General features: G+C 37.6%; 1 protein-coding gene across 1 annotated transcript in view; it reads right to left on the bottom strand.

Moving 5' to 3' along the window:
- The window catches only part of EPHA3 (EPH receptor A3), a 373137-nt gene that overhangs the window by 130801 nt on the left and 215593 nt on the right, over positions 1-26743 (bottom strand). Inside the window, exons 4-5 of the mRNA XM_059688051.1 lie at positions 10917-11072; positions 9891-10226 (exon numbers count right to left, since the gene is read on the bottom strand). Of these exons, the coding sequence (XP_059544034.1) occupies positions 9891-10226; positions 10917-11072 (492 nt within the window). The remainder of the gene's footprint in view (positions 1-9890; positions 10227-10916; positions 11073-26743) is intronic.

Consider the following 26743-nt stretch of genomic DNA (forward strand, 5'->3'; position numbering starts at 1 on the left):
TGGAATGCTTCAGGCACACTATGACATGTCACTACAGAGTGATAGTCCCAGATGCACAGGTATCTGCCTCGATTACAAATCAAGAGAGGAGAAGCTAAATTACTACACAAGTAAAATGCACCAGGAAAATATGTGTAGCCACATGAAATCTCTGGGCCTGATTCAGACCTTACTTGTTTGTTGAGAGAAATAAAATGTTGACTTTAATTCTTAGGATTAATTAGTCACAAAAGTAAAAGAAGGGGAAAAGTCATCTGAGTACATTACTAGAGTCTTATCTCTATTGTTTCACAATTGATTTTCATTATGTGTTAACATTCTGATTTGCTACACTCATGCGACCAAACATCTTCCTTCACATTCGGAGAAAGAATCTATAATAATAAAAGCATAATATGCTAATTAGACCAGACAGCCGAACGACCTTCCGGACATCCTTCTGGACAACCTTCTGGAATGACCAGTGGGCAGGGGGTGGGGTCAGCGAGTCTGTGCTACCACGGCAACCATGTTGGTCTTGGAGCTCCCCGTCCGCAGAGGCAGTGGGAGAGGAGGCTGCATGGCCTGGTTCTGGTCCCGGTGCTGCCCCTTGCGCAGAGGTCATGGGAGAGGCAGTGCTGGGACTGGGCCCACCCTGCCGCCTGTCCTGGCACTGCTCCTTCTGCAGAGGCAGTGGGAGAGGCCGTTGCATGGCCTGGTCCCTGCATCGCCCTTTTCGCAAAGGTGCGGGGGAGGCAGAGGGCAGAACAGCCCCAGAGCCTCCTCAGAGACAGTATGGGGCACGACCACAGAAACTCAACCCTCCCACGGCCCCTCCCCTGGCCAGCCCGGCCCCAGATCACACCCCCACCAGTGGGTGGGGGGTGGGGCCAGCGCTAAGGAGCAGTGAGCCCAGCTTCTGGTTGAGCGACACTCCTACCACCCAACTCCGCTCATCCAGAAGCCAGGCTCATGGCTGACGAGTGCAACTAAGCTGGCATGAGCCTCCCCCACCTCCGCAGCAGGCGGGCAGTAAGGAGTGAGGGGTCCTGGACTGTGAGAGCCCCAGACTGCGAGAGGGATGTCTGAGTGCCAGCTTAGGCCCGATCCCCAGGGAATCCTGGACTGCAAGAGGGCACAGGCTGGGTTGAGGGACCCCTCCCCCCCAAGTGCACAAATTTTGTGCACCAGACCTCTAGTCACATATATTTTTCTGACATCTACTTTTCTTCCAGGGAACATAATTACATGGCAGCACATGTTTCTTTAGAGACTACACCAATATATGTCCATGGTTTAAGAGCAGATCCAGCTTCACATTTTTATTTATTTATTTATTTATTTATTATTTATTTATTTATTTATTGTTAATCCTTACCTGAGATTATTTTTTCCATTGCTTTTCAGAAAGAATGGTAAGGAGGGAGAGAGGAAGGGCAAAGAGAAGGGTAGGGAGGAGAAGAGAGAGAGATAAACATCGATGTGAGAGACACATGGACTGGTTACTTCCCACACAGGTCCAGACCTGAGCAGGAGTAAACCCACAACACAGGTACTTGCCCCGGCCCTGAAATTCAACCCGGGCCACTTCAGTGCCCTGGGCTACACTCTAACCATTTAGCTGGTCAGGGCTCTACCTTTATTTTTAAACTAGAGGCACAGTGCACGAAATTCATGAATGGGTAGGGTCCCTAGGCCTGGCCGGCGATCAGAACCAATCGGGGCCTTCTGGCTGCCAGCCAGGGCCTCCTTTCCCTGGCTGCTGGCTGCTGGCCAGGGCCAGGGCCTTCCTTTGTTCTGTGCCACCCCCCGGTGATCAGCGCATGTCATAGCAAGCGATTGAATTCCTGTTCTCCCAGTCGAATTCCCAAGGGGACACTTTGCATATTAGCCATATATATATATATATATATATATATATATATATATATATATATATATATATATATATATATTTCCTTCTTCAGAAATGGGCAAAATTGCCTGGCTGTTTTTGACAGGAGGCATTCCTCTGTCATATTTATGTTATTTCTAAATCCCAACAGAACAACAAGGTGGATAGAAGAAATATATTTTAAAATCAGGAATATAAAATTATTTAGAAATATCTGCTTTATCAATGTAAAAATATAGAGTGTGTTCTAAACTTAACCAAAGAGCTCTGATAGTTTAGGATTTATTTTTAAAAATGTGTATTGTTTATTCAAGATTTATCAAAAATTTCTATTTTTCCACTAATGGATTCTGTTATTTTGTTCTGTAAAATAACTGACCACAAAATCATAGGTAAAATACCTTCTAAAATTGTTTATTAAAAAGTGAGTTGTTAAAGGACCTCCCAAAATTATTGATTAACTAGTGGCCCAGTGCATGAAATTTGTGCACTCAAGGTGGGTTGGGGGATTCCCCCAGCCTGGCCTGTGCCCTGTCACAGTGCGAGAGCCCCATGATCCATCGCCCCAAAGTGGTAGGCCCCGCCCACCCACCCGGGGCTCCTCGATGGATTGCCCCAAGTGGTAGGCCAGAGCTGGGGGAGGCCTGTGGACACCCCAGCTGGGCCCTCAGCAGAGGGGCCTCTCTGCATTCCTGCTGACCCTGTCCCCGACACTTCAAGTCCCTGTCCACCTGCACCTGCTGTACACTCAGCCCGCTGATAGGTTGTTACTATGAAAGCGTCCTGACCATTTTGCATATTACCCTATTATTAGCATAGATGAAATTTTTACTAGTACTGAAGTTTTGAATTATAGTCCCAGAATCACAAAAAATAAACAAAAAAGAAAAAAGTTATGATTGAGTTACTAGTTCAAAACTTTCACTTGGTGGATGATAATAGTTGACCAGAAAAAAAAAAAAAGATTTGCCTTTGATCATCAAATTCAATGTATGAGAGAGACCATTCAGTCTAAAGTTGAGTAAGGAATGTTTTTATTATATCATGTAGACTCTAAAATGCTATCCTTCTTTGAATAAATCAGTGATCCTTCAATAGGAAATCTAAATGAAAATAAAATGTATTCTCTTTGTTTTAATTAGCAGTATCTATTAGTTATTTTTCAATGGGGTGACAACTGTGAAATTCTTGGAGTAAGATCAAGCACCTTAGAAAGTCCTACCAATAAGGGTTGGTTCCCTTTCCCTTCATATTTTTGTATCTGACTTAATTCACAGCTAATGGTTAACTTATTCATTATTATAGATAGGAACTATATTACCGATAGAATATGAAGGCAATCAGAATATCAATTTGTTTTTGCTAAAGGGACATTAGTGGAATAACTAATAAAAGTTGACTAATATCTGAAGATGAGCTCATAGTATGAAGCAATGTTAATGTCCTGATGTTGATAAATGCATTAAGGTTATGTAAAAGAGAGTGATTGTTTTCAGAAATACACACTGCATTATTTAGGAGAAAAAGTGGCATAATATCTGCAATTTATCCTCAAGTGGTTAATGAATAAATAATATCTAGATAGAGAAGAAGATGGGGGAGAGAATGATAAAGTAAATGTAGTAAAATATTAACTTTAAAAAAATCTGGGTGAATTGTACATTATGTAATATGGTACTATTTTGCAACATTTTCATACATGTAAACAAATCAAAATTTTGCAATATTTTCATACAAGTAAACAAATCTCATGCATTCAGAACTCCAATAAGGTAAACGGAAAGAAGAGGGAAAGCTCCATTCACTCCAGGGAAGTATCAGAGTCAGGATAACCTTCATAGAGGAAAAAACAGTTTTAAATGTAAAATATTAACTTTAAAAATTATATATAAGAATTATATTCATGGACTCCATTTCCTGCTCTTTTCAAGATTAAGAATCTTAAAACAGAGATTAATTTAGATTACTCCTCCACTGAATATGTGTATCTGTATTCAATATCTGACTATCTACCATTGAAGTTGCTTGGCCTTCCATGACTATTCTTACCCCTTAACAAGATCTGTTTTCTCTTCTGAGCCTGGCCTTACTGTGACCCAAACAACTTGGCTCCAATATTGTGATACTTATACTTTCCTTCCTTCATACCTATCTACTTATTTTTATTCCTCAAAGTACATCTAAACTCTTCAAAGTTTTCCTTAAAATCCTTAACTGCCACTTTTCTACCCATTTAATTACATAATGTCTTATATAGGTTTATTTGATTTTTTTAAGTATATACTTAGATTGTAAAATTATGTGTGGCTCAGGCATATATTATGTGAAAATAAAAAATAAAAACACATTTAAATATGTTTGTTGATCCATTAAATCTTTTTACAAATATCTCAGTGGAAAGAAGATGCTGGGTGGTAAGATATTTTTATTTAAATGAATATATTTCAGTTTCAACTCTCTTTTATCTTGGAAAATCAACATAATTTTAAAAAGACTATTTATTATAAGTTATGGCATTATTTATTTATAAATGTTATAACTAGAAATTTAAAAATCTAACAATAAATGTTGAGGAAAAGGTAGGGAAATTCAAAATAATTAAAAAATCAGCAGCATGTGAGAACTTCTTAAAAATGGAAGATAAACCATACATTATTCCTGATGTTAAAATCTGGAAAACTGGGGGAAATGGTGGTCTTAGTTGTAGAGAGGGGAAAAAATGAGAAAAAGTGGTTTCAGGAAGAACATATTTTAATTTTCAAATGATGAAAATTTCCATTAGACAATCTTTCAGTCATTCAGTAAACATTTGAGTGATTACAAGGTGCTAGAAGGCATTGTTCTAAGTCTGAGAAACACAAATGTGAATATCAAATGAGGCCCCATCCTTATGAAATTTAACATAAAGACAAAAATAGGAAATTATGACTGTTGTCAGAAGGGGCTTGCTGAGCAGAAACCAAACTGCCTTATGAATGAGAGAAGAAAAGGGGAAGTAAGAATTACTTTATTTAAAAAAATAATCTTAGATTGCAAATTTGGAGAAAAATAGGATGACATTTTGAAGACTCAAACAACTTATAATGCACTCACACACTTAATGGGTGCTGTTATTGCTTCTGCTGTGATTTCAGTCTAGATGAAGAAAAACCTATGTGACATAAAAGGCAAGGATTCTAGAAAGTGAGGAGAGAGCACTTTCTTTACGGAGTCACAAGTCAATGGAAGTTAGGGAGTGCAGAAGGGGGGAAATTAGATTTAAAGAAGGGGAATGGAATGGCATTTTCTTTTCCCTTTTAAACTTTATGGTCTTAATAAGTTAGGATGTAAGAGGAAAAACACACTCCTGTGTCCCCTTCCTTTCAATACTCCATCACAGAACACTTCACTATGGTCACCAAGTGTGTGGGGATTTTTTCCACACCAAGCGATTCTACAAAACCAGCTGGGTGTCCTACAACTACAATTCACTCAGTTCTGACACTGTTTACCTGATTCTCTTGACCCCCTTTCAGATGCCAATCTCAAGTCCAGGTTGTTATCTATACTTCTTACCCACCAGGAATAAAAAAAGAGAGCTCCACAAGCTTCTCCCTAGGTTCAATTAATTTGCTAGAGCAGTTCAGGGAACTCAAGAAAACATTTTACTTAAGAAATTATCAGTGTATTATAAAATAATACAGCTCAGGAAGACACAGATGGAAGAAATGTGTGGCACAAGGTATGGGACAAGGGGAACAGAAGTTCCATGCTTCCTCTAGGCCTATCACATACCAGCATCTGTGTGTATTTGCCAACCTAGAAGATTTCTGAATGCCCTCCTTTGGGCTTTTCAGGAAGCTTCATTGCTTAAGCATGATTGATTGAATCATTGGCCATAGTTGCTTGAACCCTAACTTCCCCCTTCCCACAAGTGCATAGGAGGTGGGGCTGAAAGTTTCAATCCTATAATTACAGGGTTTGATTTCAGGACAACCAGCCCCTATCCTTAGGGGTTTTCCAGTCACTTCAATAACATTAATTCAGGTGTGTTTGAAAGAGATTGTTATGAATGACAAAATATACCTTAATTGCTTTGGTCACTTGGGAAATTCCAAGAGTTTTAGGAACTGTGTGCCATATACTAGCAAATATCTATTTCTTACTATAAATTTGCTTCACAGAGAGAAAAAAATGATCTTTGCAAAATGAAGGAGTAAAAAGTGAGATTGGGTTGAGGGAAGAGGAGAGGTAATAAGGAGGACCTCTTACAGAATACCCCTAGGAAATCCTGTGATATATGACTGAGAAGCAAGGGCCAAGTTTATTGTGGATGGCATAGGTTATAGTAGATTTTCCCAGCAAAGCTCCTGTCTGTCTTGAAGGCAGCGTTTATTTTGTAGCCACGTGCAGGAATCACAGGAGCATAGAATTGGAAAGTGTTGTGGAGTTGGGAGACTTAAGTGAAAGTTTGATCTCATGATGAAATGCTGAAGAAGCTTCTTGAATCTCAGTTTTTTCAGCTGTAAAATGGAAATGGGAGTAGACCTCAAAATGGAATGCTCATAAATTTTCTGTGAGTGTCCCTATTCTAACCTGAGTTCATTATATGTTATAAGATATTAGGGGGGAAAGCAGACTTTATGATGAGAATAAACAAAGATGTATGTTCCGCTAATGTTCTAGAATGACTGGTTCCAGAAGTGAAAGGTAAATATACTCATTCAAGGAAGAAAACACGAAGTAGAAATTCATACGAAGTTATAACTTTATAGATTTTTGTTTTGCAATCAGCAATTCTTTCTGCATGTGTTTGACTGATGGATTCACAAATACCATTTTTATGTAGAGGCCACGCTTTTAATCTCACTGACATACGTTGTAGAAGTTCAGAGAGCTGAGAACTAACATCAGACTTTACAGCATAATCCACTACAATGTAGAGGGTGCCTTGTCATGTGCTCATCACTTGGCTTTTGCCATATAATCAAGAGAAATAGTAACAAGCTCCTCTCACAAACTAGATTAAAAGGGACACACTCACATTTCCCCTTCATGGCCATGTCAAAGATAGAGTAGGAGGAATTTAAACTTTATGGCATCATATCTGTCACAGGCATATCTTTCTGGTAATATGGAGCTCATTTTTCAAGGCTACAAGTCTATTAACCTTCACAAAAACAAAAATAAAGCAAAACAAAGAAACACTCTCTGGAGAAATGCATTGCTTCTAATCTTGTTTATGGATCTTAACTGTGGGGGTTTGAAGATGGAACAAAGACCTCTACTTCCCCAGGCACACACACAAAAAAACACATACACCCAGAAATAAATATCAAATGCCTAGCTGTGCATATTGTAGATAAATTTGTGATAAAAAAAGGGAGTTGGTTTAGGAAGAGTAACTGATATCATCCCTGTTAAACCTCTGTCTTGCACTGTGATTTGTACCTGGGAAGGCCAACGCATCAACCCCACTTATTTTGAATATCTTGGCTTGCACTTGGTCACCACTGTACCTATATTCATTCATTGTACATACCTTGGGAGTATTCAGTTCTAGATAAATGTGTTGTCCGAAAGCCAGAGGCTGATGATGAGGTAGAATATAAGCAGTTCTTGCTTATTTTGTCTATGTTTCTGTTTAACTTAGGAGATAATTATAATACAAATTGATGCTCCCATTTTAAACAAGGTACTAAATCAGCATGAAATATAGGATTTGGGAAAGCCATTTGCCACATAATTATAATTTCTTAAAATTCCTGTGTTCCTTGCATATGAGACGCTATAATCATGTGCTACATACCAATAGCATTACTCTTCCCTTCCCCACCCCCCATGGGAGATAGTTAAATAAAGTTAAGTAACAAATTTTTAAATATTATTAGTTTCAAAGTTTAAATATCATTAACTGAAGCAAAGCAAAAACTTATGTTTGTTGATCTGGGATCTAGCTTCAAGTGGGAGAAATTACAGATTCCAGGAAGCAAGATTAAAATAATAAATTTGTGAACTTCCTTTAAAAGTCATGTTTTAGCAACAAATACAGTTTATTTATCATCATGAAACCACTAAAAGTGTATAATTTTCATCATCAGAGAGAATAGAAGCAAAGTAGGAATGCAAGAGGGGTTTGGAATCAGAAAGAGACACATTTGAGAATGTATCAGAGGTTATATTCAAAATATTTATTTATCAACTAGAATTTCAGGGACATAGACCCCTCAAGAGGGAGGGGTTCCAGGACAGGGATCTACAATCCCCTCTTATGCCAGGATACTTTTAGTTGGTGGATTATGGGGGTGTGTTTATGGGGTAGACCTGAAATACTGGGTTTAGGAGCCTACTTGGAGTACTGGAGGAATTAACCAGAAGAGATGCATTTCTATACTAATCTGCAGAAGTAGTTAGAACTACTTCTAACCAATATGGAAGTAGTACAACATTTTAACAAGTGCTGACATGCTGTATATTTTGGACCTTGGATGACACCTATTAATTGCTTGTCCTTAGTAGTTTAACCTTACTGAACCAGCCAAGTGAGAGAAATGGAAGTGATGAGTTTTTCTGACTGGTTATTGGTTTGCTCTACAACCTCTTCCAGGTGAAGGAGAACTTAGTCATCTCTCCTTTCTCTTTTCCTCGGGCATCCAGTATACATGTCCCCAGAGCAAGGGCAAGTCCCCCTACAGAGCAGAGGGCCTTCCAAAATTTCAGCCACATGCAGAAAAGAAGCAGAGTTTGCATTCCATCCTGACTTCCAGCTCAGGGCTTAACCCACCCGGGAGATGATTCAAGAATATGTAATTCTGCGGTTCAGGGTGCATGCTGTCTCTTCCTTTCCCCCTTTTTTGGCTCCAATGTTTATTTGTGCATAAATGATACAATAATATCTTTGCATTGAACTTTTTGAAATGTATTCTTAATTATGATATCTAATAGCAACAATTATGCATATAAATATCTCTCAGCTTAACTTTGCACAAGTTTTGTTGATTCCAAAGGAAACTGTAATATGCATTTATCAGTTTTCTACATTGAAGAAGTGAGTCTTATCCCAAAGGAGTATCGTTGGTATGTCTCTGTATACTCTGCAAAATATAACACGTCTGTATGTTTGAGAGACTCACAACTAAAATCCCATAAATAATTTTGAACATCAATTTCTTAAAAAAAAAAAACCTGTAAAAATGTCACACGAATTATCATAGAACTAGAAAACACATAGAAGATTTAATGAGTGATTGAAAGAGTAAGATGTGGTAGCGGTAAATAGAAATGTTGTGGATGTAAGACAAAGAAAGATGAGAAATTTGTTTGCTTATTTCCTTTTTCCAATTCCACATCAAAGGGCCTTTGCTTACTGCCTTGGCTTGATGTAGCATTTTTTTTTTTTAATTAGGAATATATTGTCAGTGGAAAATAGTTGGTGAAATTTACCCTAAGAAATTTGTTTTTTGATCAGTGCTTCTAAATGTTCTTCACCAAGACCTCTTTTCACTATGCATCTCCACAAATTTCATATTTTAATTTTTTAAATGCAAATTGTAGCTATTCAATAAAATAGTTTTTCCTTATTTTTAATTAATCAGAGAATTACAACTTTCTAAGCAAAATACTCAGATCTTCTGATGATCATAAAATAACTGAATAACAACATAAAAATCTGATATAATTGTAACTAAGGTAAAGATACTTCAAATTTAAAAATACCCTACATAATCTTTTCACAGCTAAATTTCAATGTCTAAATTCTTTGAAATATGAAAATGCTTCAGTCAGAACCACACGTACCATCTCCAGAGCCCCAACTATTTAAAGATTCCAAATTGGATAAACATGGATTAAATTAATTCAAAATAATCTAACAAATATGATTCATTCTTATTTGAAGATTGAATTATTCAATGTACCATAACTGTCCAAAAGTGATAGAAGAGAAAATCCTAAAGTCCTTTCAAATCTTTGTCTTCCCACCCCTTCTTCCCCTCTCTGTTAAGACTCTTAATTGACTCTGAGTTGCAAAAGTACTCACCAGCCTGATTAGTTGTGATGCTGACTGCAGCAAACTGTCGTGGTGGTGAGCTCAGCTCTGACACCCCGTTAATGGCATCGATTTCAAAGGTGTAGTTAGTGTGTGCCAGGAGATCTGTCACTGTCACCGTGGTGTTGGTGAGTCCAAACTGTCGAGGGAGGAAGCGAACATTTGGGCTGCATGGCTCACACTGTTTTACATTCCACCCACATTTTTTACATATGATGTTGAAGGTAACATCTTTCCGGCCTCCTGTGTCCAGGGGCCAACTCCAGTCCAGGATAACGGAGGTCTCGTTTATATTAGAGATAACATTTCTTGGTGCAGATGGAGGTCCTGCAAAGTAGTTCAACAAAGATTAATGAGCCTCACTTCTGGATTCTACTACAAGGGAAAGAGATAGTTTACAACGGGACTGAAAGAGGTAAATAACAATCTTGTCTTTATTACATATTTTAATTTGTCCTTAGAGAATCCATGTGATTATAGACATGGATTCAAGAGCACTGTTCTCTCCAAGCTATGGGTGAGGGAGATGTGACTCAAGGTTGAATATGCATTCAGAAAGTCCAACAAAGGTATTTACCATTAGACTCAATGCCCTTGTGAATAGTTATGAAATCTGTAGTGTTACTTTTATAAATCTTACTCCTCTTCCTGATGACCTATGACCAACATGTAGCAAGAGGGAATCGAAATGCAAAAATACAAATCCCATGCTTATTATCTCCCCTATCCTGTCTAATAAAAAGCAAAATCTAAAACAAGATACAGAGAGTTTTGGGTTCCTGTTGCAGTAGGTCCTTTATCAATTCATGTGGTAAATGTTGCATTTGTGGTGAGCCAAGCATGGAGAGTGAAGCAGAGAAAGCTTTCAATTTGCATATGGGTAGCACAAGTAAATGGGCCAAATGCTTAAAAACAAACAAACAAAACCAAAATACAAGAAGCAAAAAAACAACAATAACACAATAAAAAACAAAATAAAACAAACATGGATGCATGGGTTGCAGCAAAACTACTCACGGGTACAAGCCATGGATGGAGGGTCTTTGTCTGCTCGGAAGTAATTATTCTCACACCTGCAGTTCATTGAACCATCTTCCTGAGTGGAACTGTGAGGTGGACACTTGGCACACTTCGTGTTACCGTCCGCAGCCTTGTAGAAACCGGGCTGACAAGCTACAAACAAAATAACTCTTTTAAGATTCTGTAATTATTTTGAAAACACATTTTTAAAAATATGTTAAACAGAGTTTAGGATGTTAGGGCATGCATTCACTCTGAATCAAAATTCTATTTTCCTTCCAGCCTTTACAGAAGCAAATAACATGGCCCAGTGTAGTTTCTCCACATATACATTTGAATTTGCACCAAATGTTAAAGAAAAAAACACACACCCACAAGATTTAGATTATTTTGGCACCAGGGTGTGATGAAATTTCCAGCTCATGTTTTCACAGCTTTACTTGGCATTGGAATATTTGTGGAGAAAATAAAGCAAAGCCATGTCATCATGTAGCCATTCCCTTTTAAAACATGATGCAATGTGTACACGATCTGCACTACAGTTAGCACTGTCATTGTGAGCACGTGAAACCCAGACTTCATTCTTATATTATTACTTATTAATTATATGGTAATGACCTAAAATAAAGAGTGAAATATAGTCCCTGTCTATATCTCAAATACATAAGGAGGTACAGTTTCTATTTAAATAAATATATTTCCTTTCGCATATCTCAAACATAGGGCGGTACAATTTTTATTTAAACTGACATACTTGTGAATTGTTATTAGATTAAAGCTTTTTATTTTGTTTATTTTTTAAATATATTTTTTTTATTAATTTCAGAGAGGAAGGGAGAAGGAAGAAGAGATAGAAACAATGATGAGAGAGAACCATTGATTGGCTGCCTCCTGCACGCCCCCTACTGGGAATCGAGCCTGCAAAGGAGGCATGTGCCCTGAATGGGAATGAACCCATGACCTCCTGGTTCATAGGTCAAAGCTCAACCACTGAGAACTAAATTCATGGTGAAAATCCCAACGAGAAGTTCTTTGACATTCCTTTGATGAAGGAATTTGAGGTCCAAATGTTTAAAGTTTCCTTCAGAACATCTTTGGACGTCAGTAATTTCTTGAATCTATAAACTCAATTTCAGTGCTACGCTGAAATTGTATTACCTAAAGTACTTAGATATAGAATAGTCCTTATAGATTATCTTTATCATTGAATTGACGAATTATCTCATATAAACTTCATATTGCAAATAACAAGATATTTGCATTTAACTAATATCTGTGTGGACAAATATTAACTTTTATATAAATGCATTTTGAAAGGTAACCCATGGTATCCATAATAGTATATCTTCCTCCTAATAAGGTTCTCGGGAAAGACACTGCCAAAACAAACAATTAGAATAACTTAAAATGATAGCAATCATTAATTCAGTCTTGCTGTTTTCCAGATTCTATTAAGAAGGGTTGCTCTAGGACGAGGTTACATTAAATTGAACAACTTTAGGGGCCACATTGAGAACCAATCAAATAAATTTCATTGCCCTAACCAAACATCGGTTGGGATTAAAAAGTTTTGAACATTGTCTGTAGTCATTGGTTAGAAAATTCTACTTATATCTCCTGTTATACTGCCTCACAGAAAATGATACAAAGTATAAACAAACTATGCACTTAACTTCTGGTTTCAATTTAGCTCATTATTAAAGTGACTTTAAATTTGCAAGGGGGCATTACTGAGTCTTTCAAGATTAAGTTGCTTTGTTGTTTTGTTTGCTGGTAAGTTTATCTATGTGCTTTTATTTGGGGCTGTTATGGTTTTTACAACATTTAGCATAAAGGTATTCATTAAACAGTCAATCACTTTTGTTACTATTATAAATGGTATGTGATAGTTAAAGAAAAGACAGTCATATAATACTTCTTAGCTACACCACTACAGCCAAGGATTTCTGATTGTAACTTGAATTCTATCAGTTAATAACTAGTTAATCAAAAAATCAACCTAGAAGTTAAGAATGTTAAATCAAATTAGTAACTAAACTTTACCTAATTATGACTAAATAATTTTAGAGATGACACTAATACAATATAGGTAGGCACATGCACATGCAGTTCAATAAATCATTTCCTCTTTTTCAGGCTTTTGGGTACACTTAAAGATACAAATTCCCTAATTCTGTCCATCCCCAAAGGGCCCCTGAAATCGAAAATGAGCACCAGACATTTAACACAGGCCACATGGAGCAAGCACCCCATTCCAATGGAGCTGTTGGAAGAGATTACGCAGAGGAATCTCATCTGAGAAAGATCATGAAAAGATGGAAGGAACTGGCCTGTGCGAAGCATAATTAAATACACAAATAGATCGACATGAAAAGACAAACTGTTAAGCAGAGGAATGTGGTGGGTACGGTTGGTTGCATGCTCAGTGTCCGAACTCTGCCTTCTGCTTGCTAATAGGATCCTGATTTGTTCAGAATTGCATCCAACCTAGTGCTCCCGAACGCCGACTTCACTGCAGATAGTGATGGATGGCCAACGTATGGCCAAAGAGACACAACGGAAAGCGGATGAAGGTGTTTGGGATAGCTTTCTCCCCCTTCACAAAGTGGTCCAAAAGCAACTGAAGCCACAACATCTGCATCATTCCAGAATTGATTATGGACTTAATGGCTTACATGTGACAATAAGTTAAAGGCCAAAAAAATCGCAGGATGTGTACCCTGCACTTGTTGACCCAGCAGGCACCTATCTCAAGATTTATCTTAATGTCAAAAAATAACAGCTTGTTTGCTGAAGTCACTGTGGTCAAGTTTTCTTTTACTCACAGAAGAAAGCATATCTAAATGACATAAAAGACAAAGAGGATTCAGTTGAGATGTACTGTTTAAACACAATGAGAGCTTAAAGGAGCTAGAAAGATCCTAAATAGTGGTTCTCAACCTTCTGGCCCTTTAAATACAGTTCCTCATGTTGTGACCCAACCATAAAATTATTTTTGTTGCTACTTCATAACTGTAATGTTGCTACTGTTATGAATTGTGATATAAATATCTGATATGCAGGATGGTCTTAGGCGACCCCTGTGAAAGGGTCATTTGACCGCCAAAGGGGTCGCGGCCCACAGGTTGAGAACCGCTGTCCTAAGACATCACATCAGCCAGTTTGTATGTTCTACAACTTTTGGTGTACTGGGGATCAAACCCACAACCCAGGCATGTGCCCTTGACCAGAATCGAAACTGGGACCCTTCAGTCCACAGGCCAACACTCTACCCACTGAGCTAAACCAGCCAGAACTTATGGGGTTCATTTTTAAGTGAATGATTAATTTGCAATCAATTGTCTTCTCTAGACTTTAATTTCCTCATTTATTGAATGGCAGGTATTGACTAAGTTGTTTCTAAAACTCTTCAGGCTAGACACTTAGAAAAGTTAATATTTGTGTACAAAAATTTATAAGATTCCTAGAACTTTCTAAATAGAAAAAATACAACAAATTATCTTCACGTAATCATTGCTTTTAGGGTTATAATTAGCCATTGAGATGATAGAATTATGTAGAAAGAATGAGACAAAGAAATGAGGTTCTCTTCTGACCTAAAAGAAATATACTTCCACAAAAACTGATAAATTTTGACCTTTTCAATATTTTCCAGTATCAGAGAAGTATGTATTCAAAGAGCATGTTTATTTCATAATTGAATGAATTAAAAGGTAAATCAAGAGCCAAACAACTAATTCCCTATCATTAATCTTAACCAATAGCATAATAAAATTATATTTACTTATACTATTCCTTTAATGTACATAGTATATTAGAATGTTAGAAGTTTGGGAATCTGTGGGAGTGAATAAAATTGATATTAATAAAAATGTAAGATGACGTCATTTTTTTTCATTTTTGCAAGGAAAAGAAGCACAGTATTGAAAATACAATTGAAAACAATATGCATGTCCCATTTGTTGGTCTGCAGTAAGGTTTTCTGTGCCTTATCCTTGCTAACCCAGCTTTTAGTTCCTGTATTTTAACTGCTGAGTTAGTTAAGGTATGCTTGCTCATTTATTGAGCAAACCCCAAACCTATTGAAAAAGCCCAGGATGGGCTACAGTGGAACAAAACTATGACACCCTTGCCAGATGTTAACTTTCTATTGAGAAACACTAAAAATATGAATAATAGGAGGAAGCCAAAATAATAGCAATTGGTAGCACATGCATTGAAAATATTCTGGGAATCTGCTGATTCTGTATTTATGAAGTGGTAACAATAAAACAGGAACTAAATACTATGGGTCAGAAGTGGGGTAAAATAACAAACGGCCAGCTTTGGAAAATAAAGAAGAAAAAAGTATGAAATAGGGAGTATTCTGAGCACTACCTATACAATGAATAATAATTATAGAAAAGCTTCAGGATAGAATCTTGGCTTCAGTCCCACAGCACATAGCACACTTTTCCTCGAAGCTGTAATTGATGGGTTTTAGCTCTGCTGATACAGAGAATGGGTAAAGTTACCATAGTGAAAGGAAAACAAATGCACTCAGTAAGCCATGGTGGCTACTGTTGAAAGAAAGTAGACAGCCTTTCAATTGCAAAGTGAATTTTGTCTCCAGTTGACTAATGTGGTTGACTTTTAAGAGAAAACATGCTCCTAATTAAGGGTTAAAAGGCTGATTTCAGTTTGAACTAACTTTAACATAAAAAATGAAGCCGTTGGTAAATAGGACCCTTTTAGTATTCAGACCTTAGCTTCATATACACAGGGCTATATTATCAATTCCCAGCCATAAACAGAAACCAATCACCAGAACCAGCACTGACTAAACAGATGATTTCCTGGCCTTGCAATTCCAGGCCTGACGGGGTCTATTTGCCGGTACAAGGTCAAAGCAACTGTTTATTCCCCAAATGAGCTGCACTCCACAATCTTACAGGAACTCTATTCTTTGCCATTTGAATAGAGGTACAATGCTTTGAGGCAAGGCAGAGGCATTTCAATGCACTGGAAGTGGCTACGTTCAGTCATTAAACCCTGCCTGCAATGTGCAGCGTTTTTACAAAGTGATCAAATGTTTCCTTCTTCTGTTCTGTCCACTGCTCAATGAAAAAAGCCTAAGGAAAATGCCAGCACGGCATTACACACAAGAGAATCAATCACAATCTAGTATGGCTCAAAGATAGCTTAGCAACAAGACTTTATTGTGTTTGTTGTTGCTCCCTCAGAGTCAGCAAGGCAGGTGCCAGTAACAGTGAAATATGCCCGAAGTCAGTGTGCCACAGAGAGAGTGCCAAAGCAGCCCTGGTCCTAAGGATGTTGTGTTTTGCCAGCTTTTAAGTTGTCTTCCACATTTAAGGAAGAGCTGTGTGTCCTGACCTTATCTAACGTTTTTAGATACATTTATTTTAAAATAATGTCAGTTCTTTTCCTGGGGCAATACCTCTGCAACTTTTGCATGTACACCCCATACTTCATATACTTCTTTCAGCTTTCTATTCTATTTTTAGTTTTGAAATTTATTAAACTGAAACATTTGATAATATTACCTTTATAAAGAGAATGAATTTAAAATAAAACTAATGTCATACATACATTAATCACAAAATATTACAAACTAGGAGATGTCTGCAATTTAAAATTGGCTTTGAGTAACTTCATGGCTAAGAGCCATTTATAAGGTAACAAAAAAATTAGTTAATGTAATTCTAGGGTGTCTTTTTTGTTGCTTATTTTTATGTTTATATTTTTATGGAAATTTAGGGGTTTAGGTATTGTATGTAAGGCTGGAGAGGTAAATATTTACTCTGAGATAGGAAGGGATTTCTACTCAAGAAATTTTGAAATTCACTTCTTAAACGGATAAGAATGGATTTCACAACAAAAACATGAAAATTATGCCTACTTAATCATCAAAACCTATAGCCAAATGAGTGTCTCGCAAAAGTTAAACCCATCATCTATTTTGAAACTGTTTAGAAAGACATAAATGTTCATAATTGTGTAGAATAGCATGCTTATATATTTGAATTTCACATAAAATTAATTTTCTTATTAAAGGAAAATGTTCCATTTGCATAAGAATACAATGTTTTAAAAAATTGCCAGCATGAGGTTTCAAATGTATATGTATATTCTAATGTATATTTCAAAAATATCTTTCCCACATTACTCTCAACCCCCAATCCCCACAATTAAAGTATAATGAAACTTCTTAAAATATATAGAACAATTTCATAGGTAAGTGCCACAGCAATAGATGGTAGTATTTATGGTGTTGTAAAAATGAAGTGCAACAAGCTTGATTCATTTATGTGGCTAATTTCAAAATTTGAAAATTAAAATTTTTTTTCAGTTATGACTCTATTATCCTAGAACTTTACATTAATCTTGCAAGATATATATATATATATATATATTATATATTCCATCCACCCTTTCAAGTTACTATTTATAATTTTATTGATTGACTTGAGAAATTTATTCAGGATATTTGTTTATTTTCTTTTTACAATCTGCAAATTTAGGGGTTTAGGGTTGTATGTAAGGTTGGAGAGGTGAATGATAGGAATGGAATGGGAAATTGAGTCACATTTTATCCCCATAGCCTTTGAAATCCCAGGCAGATTACATTACCTGTTTGCATCACCTTCCTCAGATCTATCTGCCTGAAGAGAATAGTTCTCACCTCCATGAAATATAATAAACACCATTTAAAGCAAATGTCCTCCAGGTCTAGCACTGCACTTACATTTCACTTGTACTTAAAACAATCCTGTCAGACGGGTCTTATCCGTTCTTCCTGAGGAGATGATTGAGGCTTAATGAGGTTAAGTGCTTTTGCTGCTTATCCCACTATTGGGTGTTGTAGCCAGAAATGAAACCTCAGCCTAAGGGCCTTCTCATCCTGCCAAATTTAAAAGTGATGACCAATGTAGGATTGACAATGGATCCAGCACCCTAAAATTAATGTAACAAATATATGTGGTATGACTCTAAAAATATTAGGTCATCACAGGGCACCCAGGAAAATTCATTACATCGTTTTGTCACAGTAGCTGACTGTGGATAGTAGCGTCCTTCAACATCTCTCCGAGCCTGTGTCTAGCCCGGGGAATGGTTCTGATGGCAGGGAAGTCTAGCATTGGAAACAGAGAGTGCTAACTGTGGTAGTCTGCTGGAGGGGTGTTTGTAAAGATTTTTTTTCAGGGAATCTGCCTGCTTACCATAGAATGAATTTTCTACTTTTCTCTGTTATCAGCTGAAACAGGAACTATAGTGTGTGTGTGTGTGTGTGTGTGTGTGTGTGTGTGTGTGTATGGGCGGTGGGGTGAGAGGAGGGGGATCATACCATAAATAGTTTCCAATAAAAAACTATAAAGACTAGTGCAATTCCACTTTATTGCTTCAGTTGGGCATTAATAACTCTCAAGGAGCTTAGGAATACGAAATACTCCACTCTACTATATTATTGATAGGTGATTTTTCACTAAAGAATAACATAGTATTTGGAGTTCTCCTAAGTGTCTACTAGAGAGTAAATATTCAAAATACCAACAAGAGTGAAAAATATTAGCTCCTTTTCCAAGACTTGGGGTAGATTTGATGTACTTCAGAAAAGATACCTAGAAAAGCCTTCAGCACTGCCCCAACCAGTACTTTCACTCTGACTATAAATTTGACACAACTAAGTAACAACAACTTTAAAACCAATAAACTATTAATTAGGACTGGAAAATAGTACTTCTAAAATGTCTTTAACATAAGTTATAACAGTTAGATCTGGACTTTTTTACTTCTGAGCAAATCTCGGTTTCATAGTACTGCGCATTTGTTTGATGATATATAGAAGGACTCTATATCAGAAGAGAGGATTGCTGCAACTAGCTAAGTTAATGTTCAAGAGTAGCGGAAATCATTCAAACTCATAGTCAAGCATCCACTTCTGATTGCCTTCACGTTTTATCATCTGCAGGCTTACAAGCCAGGGAAAATTTTAACTACCAAAAGCCTTCTTTCCAAACAGTGTGCTTTACTCAGTTGATAATATATCTTGCAAGGCAATCTAGTTACTGGATCCACATGTAAAATAAACACTGAAGGTATAATCATCCTATAAAATAAAGAGCTAATATGCTAATTAGACCAGACGGTGGAATGACCTTCTGGAATGACCTTCCAGAATGACCTTCTCTAGAACGACCAGAGGGAGGGGGGTGGGGCCACAGGGCCATAAGGCAGCCGGAATTGCAACGGCCTACACTTGCGCAAATTTCATGCCTCGGACCTCTAGTCCTATATAATAAAAGCCTAATATGCTGAGTGTTCAGTTGTTTGTTCAACCAAAGTGTAATATGCTAATCATATGCTAAGCCACTCAACTACTCACTATGATGTGCACTGACCACCAGGGGACAGATGCTCTGACTGGTAGGTTAGCTTGCTGCTGTGGTCCGGCCGATTAGGACTGAGATGGGCCGGACATGCTCTGGAGCCCTCCCATGGTCCCTCTCTGGCTGGTGAACCACCCATGTCCCTCCCCAGCCCCAATTGTGCACCAGTGGGATCCCTTGGCCTGGCCTGTACCCTCTAGCAATCCAGGACCCCTTGGGGGATGTCAGAGGATGGGCTTTGGCCTGATCCCAGAGGGACCCCATTGGTGCATGAATTGGTGCACCAGGACTCTAATGTTTTCATAAAACACATGTATAAAAAATTATAGCTTTAAAACTCAACTCATATTATTATAGTAATATTAATAAGATAATGAGTACCACATAGGCTCCTCTCCCCTCCTTTTTTGGGGGGGCTTTCTTTTCAAGGCACCTACTAGAATGCTTGGTTCATAAAAAGCAGACAACAGATTTTGAGAGAAGAATGGAAACTATCTCCATAGCAATGTCCCATAATATTTGTTATGCCCATTTAGTAGGTGAACCAATCATAGATATCTTAGTAGACCAAATTTTCCTGGAAATAATCAATCTCAAGTTATGAATCAATTATTAAATTTCAAAAGAAGATGGGGACATTTAAAAAATTATGTGCTCCATTAGTTATTAAATGAAGAAATATATATCTAATATATACATAATATTTAATCATACATGTGATTTACAGTAATTATAAATGTTAAAACTAGAAATGAAGGAGACTTCCCAGTTTATTCTAAACATTCCTTTTTAAAAACATCTTTAATTATGTTTAAGCAAATATCCCTACATTAAAAAAAACATAAGTCTGAGGTATATACTGTATACTGAAAAAACATACTATGTTAGTTTAGAATGTAAAAAGAGTTAGCAAATTTCCAATTGAATAATAATAATGATGATGATATGTATACCAACTAGCCTTAAAAATGAGGTCTATCATTTTCTATGGTATGTGCAAAACACTAAGATATTTATGTGATATGTAAAAGACAGAAGCCAAAACTGGAAGGCAGAGCATTCTGGGTGAAAATCTTGAGTCAGAAAGATTTCTTGAGTGTTTCTGAAAATGAAAGAAAACACGTTATAGCTGAAGCAGAGAGGATACCTGGACTTCAGGTCAGTCTGGAGAGGCATGCAGACCAATCACACCATGGAGTGCCTTGCAGGTTACAATAAAGGCTTGTTTTTACATAGGTATTACGGACGGTCACAGAAAGCGTTCGTGTATGGGTTCATAATATGATTTACACTTCAAAGAGATTATTCTTATTCCAATGAGGAAAATGCATTGAAATGAGTCAAGAATGGAACAGACAGGAAACTGCGGAAATAATTCAAATTAGAGATGATATGACATAGATCAGGAAATAGTTATGGGAATAGAAAGATGTGCATTCATTTGAGATATATTATGTAGATCATATTGATAGTTCCTGCAGATAGTATGGATGCAGAGTATAAGGTGGAAGATAGCCTAGGCCAGTGGTTCTCAACCTTCTGGCCCTTTAAATACAGTTCCTCATGTTGTGACCCAACCATAACATTATTTTTGTTGCTACTTCATAACTGTAATGTTGCTACTGTTATGAATCGTGATGTAAATATCTGATATGCAGGATGGTCTTCGGGGACCCCTGTAAAAGGATCGTTCGACCGCCAAAGGGGTCGCGACCCACAGGTTGAAAACCGCTGGCTAAGGACTGACCTCTAAGCTTCTTGTTGAAATTGTTGAGTGCTATGCCTATTTCCTGAGTTAGGAAATGAATGGATAGATATAGCTAAAGACAGAGTTTAATTTTTATGTCACATTGAGTTAGCCAAATAAGCACTTGCTATACTAAATTGTGAGGTATTTATAGTCTTTGTACTGAAAAAAAAAATGATTCCAATATTTTCGTGTTAAGAAAATGCCGCATTGCCGTAACTGGTTTGGCTCAGTGGATAGAGGGTCGGCCTGAGGGCTGAAAGGTTCTGGGTTCGATTCCAGTCAAGGGTATGTACCTTGGTTGCGGGCACATCCCCATTGGGAGGTGTGCAGGAGGCAGCTGATCGATGTTTCTCTCTCATCAATGTTTCTAACTCTCTATTCCTCTCCCTTAGTCTCTGTAAAAAATCAATAAAATATATTTAAAAAAGAAAATGCCGCATTTAGTTTTCCTTGTTATAAAGGCTTTTGTATATTGACACCTAATAAAGTTGGTTATCAAAAATATGGTTTTCTAGAGAAGCAAACTTAATCAAACTATCTAGAGCTTTTTTTTCTGTAAAATGAATACAAGAATGGATTACTTGGGAAATGTTCCCTAATATGAATACATTAGAAAAACAAGGTGTCTTTACTGAGTTGGGTGAATCTTCTCAGAACATGATTGATTTTGATCTCCTCATGACCCAGATACTAGATTTCAAAACCTAAAAACTGTGCTCTATAGACTTCAATTTTTCCCTGATTTTGCTAATATAAACTATTTATCAAATAAAAAAAGAAAAATTACAAGCAGGTCAACACAAATATATCATGTCTGCTGGACCAACAATTTAAAATGTAGCATCAGTGATGGTTAAATCAGTTGGAGATATTATTTTGCTGAGGATATTGTAATTGTTCAGAACACAGGTCCGAATCTTGATTCTTCCACTTACTACCTATGTAACTGAACAAGTTATAAAGCTTCTTATGTCTCAGTTTCTGCATCCATAAAGTGAGGATAGTTAAAAATATCTGCTAGGATTTTGTAAGAATCAAATTGAAAGAATAATAAGTTCCAAAAACATATTAGAATTGGTATTAATATGTAAGTGATTAAGCATTTACATAATGTATACCAACATTTCTAAAATCTATTACATAACGCATCGATTTGTTAAAGTACTTGAACCACATTTGCCTTCTTAGCTTTCTAATTTTTCAGATTTAATGGGCATTTACTTCTCCTTGGAATAATATGGCAATACTCTTCTCTGTTAGAATTATATTTTTTCCAGAGCATTCACTAAAATATATCACAAAACAGAATCTCTTTTTCAAGTAAGTTATTAATACATGTTCAACCCTTCTTTGCTATACCCAATACTTTCAATTATACCTCTGTGGCCCTGGAGATTTCCATAGATATACTATGTCTTCAAAAGTTTTTCTTTAACATAGAAAAATCAGAACAATGTTTTGCCCTTGGTGGCCGGTTGATACTCCACATCATCTTGTCACACATAACTAATGCTTTTACTCTCCTCTGTAATTCTTGCATTTACTGGTGGAAGGACCAAAGCTAAATGGGTTCCCCTTAGGGGTAATTGAAATAATTACCTCCACTTTGTAGTTCAAAACCTTTCTGCTTCTTTATATAGATTCACTCTTCCCACCCCCAATACCGACACTCTTTATTTTATTTTTTTGGCTGCCATAGGCACTAGCAAACACTTACAAACTTGGCGGACTTCCCTCTACAGCCTGTCCTCACTTCTTGAAGGAGCTTTCTTTTTATTGAGTATCAAAACATATCTGACTTTAAAATTCTTTAGTTTTCCTGAGTCTCACTTCTCCATAAGTACAGACTGTTGTTAAGGTGATACTGATCCTTTCAACTTTCAGCCAGTTGTCCAAATTTGTACTATGTTAGCACTGACCAACATCTTCTCTATCTGATAGCTTTTCTGTCAGTTAATGAGAAGTAAAAGGCTACAGCTATTAGCCCAAATCCTAGGGGATAAGTGTCCAGATTACAAAAACCACATTCACATATGGCAATAATTGGCAGGCTCTTTTAGGTGATCACAGCATTATTTCTAATGTCCCAGTGGATACTTGAATAATTCCTTGGTGCCAAATAGGAAATTCTCCTGAATAAGATAAGTATATATTGTTTTTTTGTAAAGTTACTGCTTTTGAAAAAAAAGAAAGGACTTTTCTAGTGAAACCCATTCATTTGAATAGTTTATGCCAGAATTTATATAATTCTACAAAAATTCTAAACCTGACTCTATAACAATTGAAACCTCAGGAATAAGATGCTTCAGTCCCACACTGCCTAAGGCATTATAGATTTGAATTAGCAGAAGCCGAAATACATTTATACAGTAAATACCATGGTACTAGGAGCAGCAGCTCAAATGTGTAAAGAATATTATTTCAAGAAAGTTAATGGCAGTTATAGATTGCTTTTTTAACTAATCTTTTTCATTCTTTTGATTTTTAGAAAGTAGGACAACATGAGTCTATTTCTGTTGAGGCATTTATTAATTCAACATTTAGATATTGAATTTTTTATAGAGTAATTTATTTCTATTTCTAAACCTGCTTCTTTGTCCAACCTGGCTTATAAGATTCTATTGTATTCCTTTTTGTTTCTCTCTAACCTTTCTCTGTTTATTCATACTTGGTAGTAAATTAAACATTCTTCAGACTTACAAGCAGTCAACAAATGTGTAGACTATTGTAGAGCTTCTAAAGAAATAATAGACACTTAAAGAGAATGCTGACTTAATAAAGTGGTCTCAGAATATTTTTAGTTAAAAATATTTTTATTTATTTTATTTTAATGTGTAAATATTTTAAATTATTATTTTAGTTTTGAACTATAAGCGCAGCTTCCTTATTCAGCTCTATATTTTAATGTAGGAGGCACAGCAGCCCCACATGGGAAAGCCATAGACCTACGTTCCAGTTTTCCTGGCTCTACCTTCCTGGGTACTCTGTCTTACATTGAGGGAGTTTGTCCCAGATCCCAGAGCCAGTGATGGTGGAGATGGACTTGACACCAGGTCTTCTTCCTTCAGTTCACATGCTGCTTTTATTATATTCACAGCATAGAGCTTTAAGATCAGTTAACACATTTTTGTGGGTCAATTTACCTGGGATTAATGTACTTTTGATACTATTTTATTCTACATACATGTTGCCATACTGAATCTGGGCAAAGTTTAATATGACAAGCCAGTGTTGTGAACTTCTTTGTAAAGAGATAGAAACAAAACAAATAATTCTCCTCAAATGTATGTTATGCATCATTCCTTCCTCCATTGATTACTCTAGGTACAGGATTGGATTTTCAGTAGCTAGGATAATATTGATTGTGTTTAAGGAATCCCTTTTCAATTTTACTTCATAGAAAAATTTATAGCAAATATTTACAGATATAGTCTGTTACTTATCACATGAATAAAGTAATTTTAGTCAATAGTACCATGTTTGATTATTAATGATTTTTTCAGGGATTTAGAATACTTCCAAATACTTACCACAATATTACATACCTATATTAATTGCTGGTAACCTGATAACTATTTATTGTTAATCAAGATCCTAAATAAGCATATAATTGAGTTTAAACAAGGATCAAAAATTCTTGCCACATAGCTCCTTAGCTTAAAAAAAAAAAGTTCACAGGATTACTCTATTTAAAATCCCATATTCTAGAATAACTATATCTCCTCATCTATTTAGCATTTGTCTCCCAGGATTAGAAGATAACACAGGATGGTTCAGTGATTACATTGGAGAGTATGTTTCCCCTAAAGCAAAGATAATATCCCTGTAGTCACCTTTAGTTTCTTATCTCGTTACTCTTTCATTTGCTGAATTTCTCATCCTCTTTGTCAACCATAACTTGAAAATTAAACACCTTTGGGACACTAGGGAGTCGCAGGAGATGAACACTATTCTGACCACAGCTGGAGGCCGCTGAAATGCTGCTGCACCAGCTGAGGTGAAAGGCTTGGGCTACGTGGGGGGACAGCAGCAGGGAGTTGGCACTTACAACTGGTCTCTCCATTATTGTTATTTGAATTATTTGCACTTACATGTATGCCTATGATGCTTCTAAATACTACTAATAAAAGAAGTAGTATAATATGAATAAAATAACATGTCTCTCTTCTTAAAATTGTGCTTTTTAAATATAAAAAATTATCCAGTGCTCAGAAGTCTGAACATTTTTCACACAGCCATTGTTTAAATATATACTTTTTTTTTACGATAACAGAACAGCATTTATAAATGTTTTATATGCGTGTATATGTCTACTATTACTTGTAGAGACAAATTTAAGAGTATTTTCAGCTCATTTTTACAGATATTTTCAGAAAGCATATTCAAAGCAAGACATTACACTATGACCCTCCACTGAAAAGCTCCTAATCTAAATTAGTCTGGTATTCACATGGTAGTTTAGCATTAAAAGAGAGAGAAGCTATTTCAACATTTATGGCATTGGCTTACACAGACCAGTCCCCTGTTTTCACACAAAGGACAAGCCTGTCTCTAGAAAGGACAGGTTTGGGGCAAGCGGCTCCTCTGGATGGGGTTTTCATGGGTAGCGTCACTGTTCTAATTTCTGCTAGTTTCACTTCTCTCATCATCTTGACTACTATACTAATAACTGTAAGGTTCTTCTGTTTGCAGTTTTAATTCTTGAATGTTCTTCAATATTAGTATATTATATTCTCACTAGGGGCCCGGTGCACGAAATTCGTGCACTGGGTGTGTGTGGGGGGGAGTGTCCCTCAGCCCAGCCTGCCCCCTCTCACATACTGGGAGCCCTCAGGCGTTGACCCCCATTACCCTCCGATCGCCTGATCGGCCCCTTGCCCAGGCCTGACGCCTCTGACAGAGGTGTCAGGCTTGGACAGGGGACCCCCATCTCCCCCTGATCACTGGCTCTGGCCCCCGCCCAGGCCTGAGGCCTCTGGCCCAGGAATCATGCCTGGGCAGGGGACCCCCATCTCCCCCTGATCACTGGATCTGGCCCCCGCCCAGGCCTGAGGCCTCTGGCCCAGGAATCATGCCTGGGCAGGGGACCCCCATCTCCCTCTGATCGCTTGCTCCACCCCCCGCCCAAGCCTGACACCTCTGACCCAGGCTTCAGGCCTGGGCAAGGGGATCATCATATCCCCCCAATCCCTGGCTCAGCCCCCCGCAAAGGCCTGATGCCTCGGCCAGAGGAGTTGACCCTCATCACCCTCCGATCACCAATCACCGGATCGGCCCCTTGACCAGGCCTGAGGTCTCTGGCCTAGGCATCCGGCCCGGGCAGCGGGGACCCGCAGCTGCAGCGGCCCCGCGATCGTGGGCTCCGCTTTAGGCCCAGGCAAGGGACCCCTAGCTCCCGGGACTGCCAGCTTCGACCGTGCCCAGCTCCCATCGCTGGCTCCACCCCTACTTCCTGCTATCACTGGCCAGGGCGGCAAAGGCGCCTGATTCTCCGATCATGGCTGGGGGGCAGGGCAAAGGCGGCCCCAGGGCCGCCTTTGCCCTGCCCCCCAGCTCTTAGCTCCCCCCTGGGTTTCCGATCACTGTCAGTGGCAGGGGGCTTCTTCCTGCTTTCCCTTTCGCCTCCCTGCATTGTGCCTACATATGCAAATTAACCGCCATCTTGTTGGCAGTTAACTGCCAATCTT

This window comes from Myotis daubentonii, chromosome 3, assembly GCF_963259705.1.
Source record: "Myotis daubentonii chromosome 3, mMyoDau2.1, whole genome shotgun sequence".
Lineage (NCBI taxonomy): Eukaryota > Metazoa > Chordata > Mammalia > Chiroptera > Vespertilionidae > Myotis > Myotis daubentonii.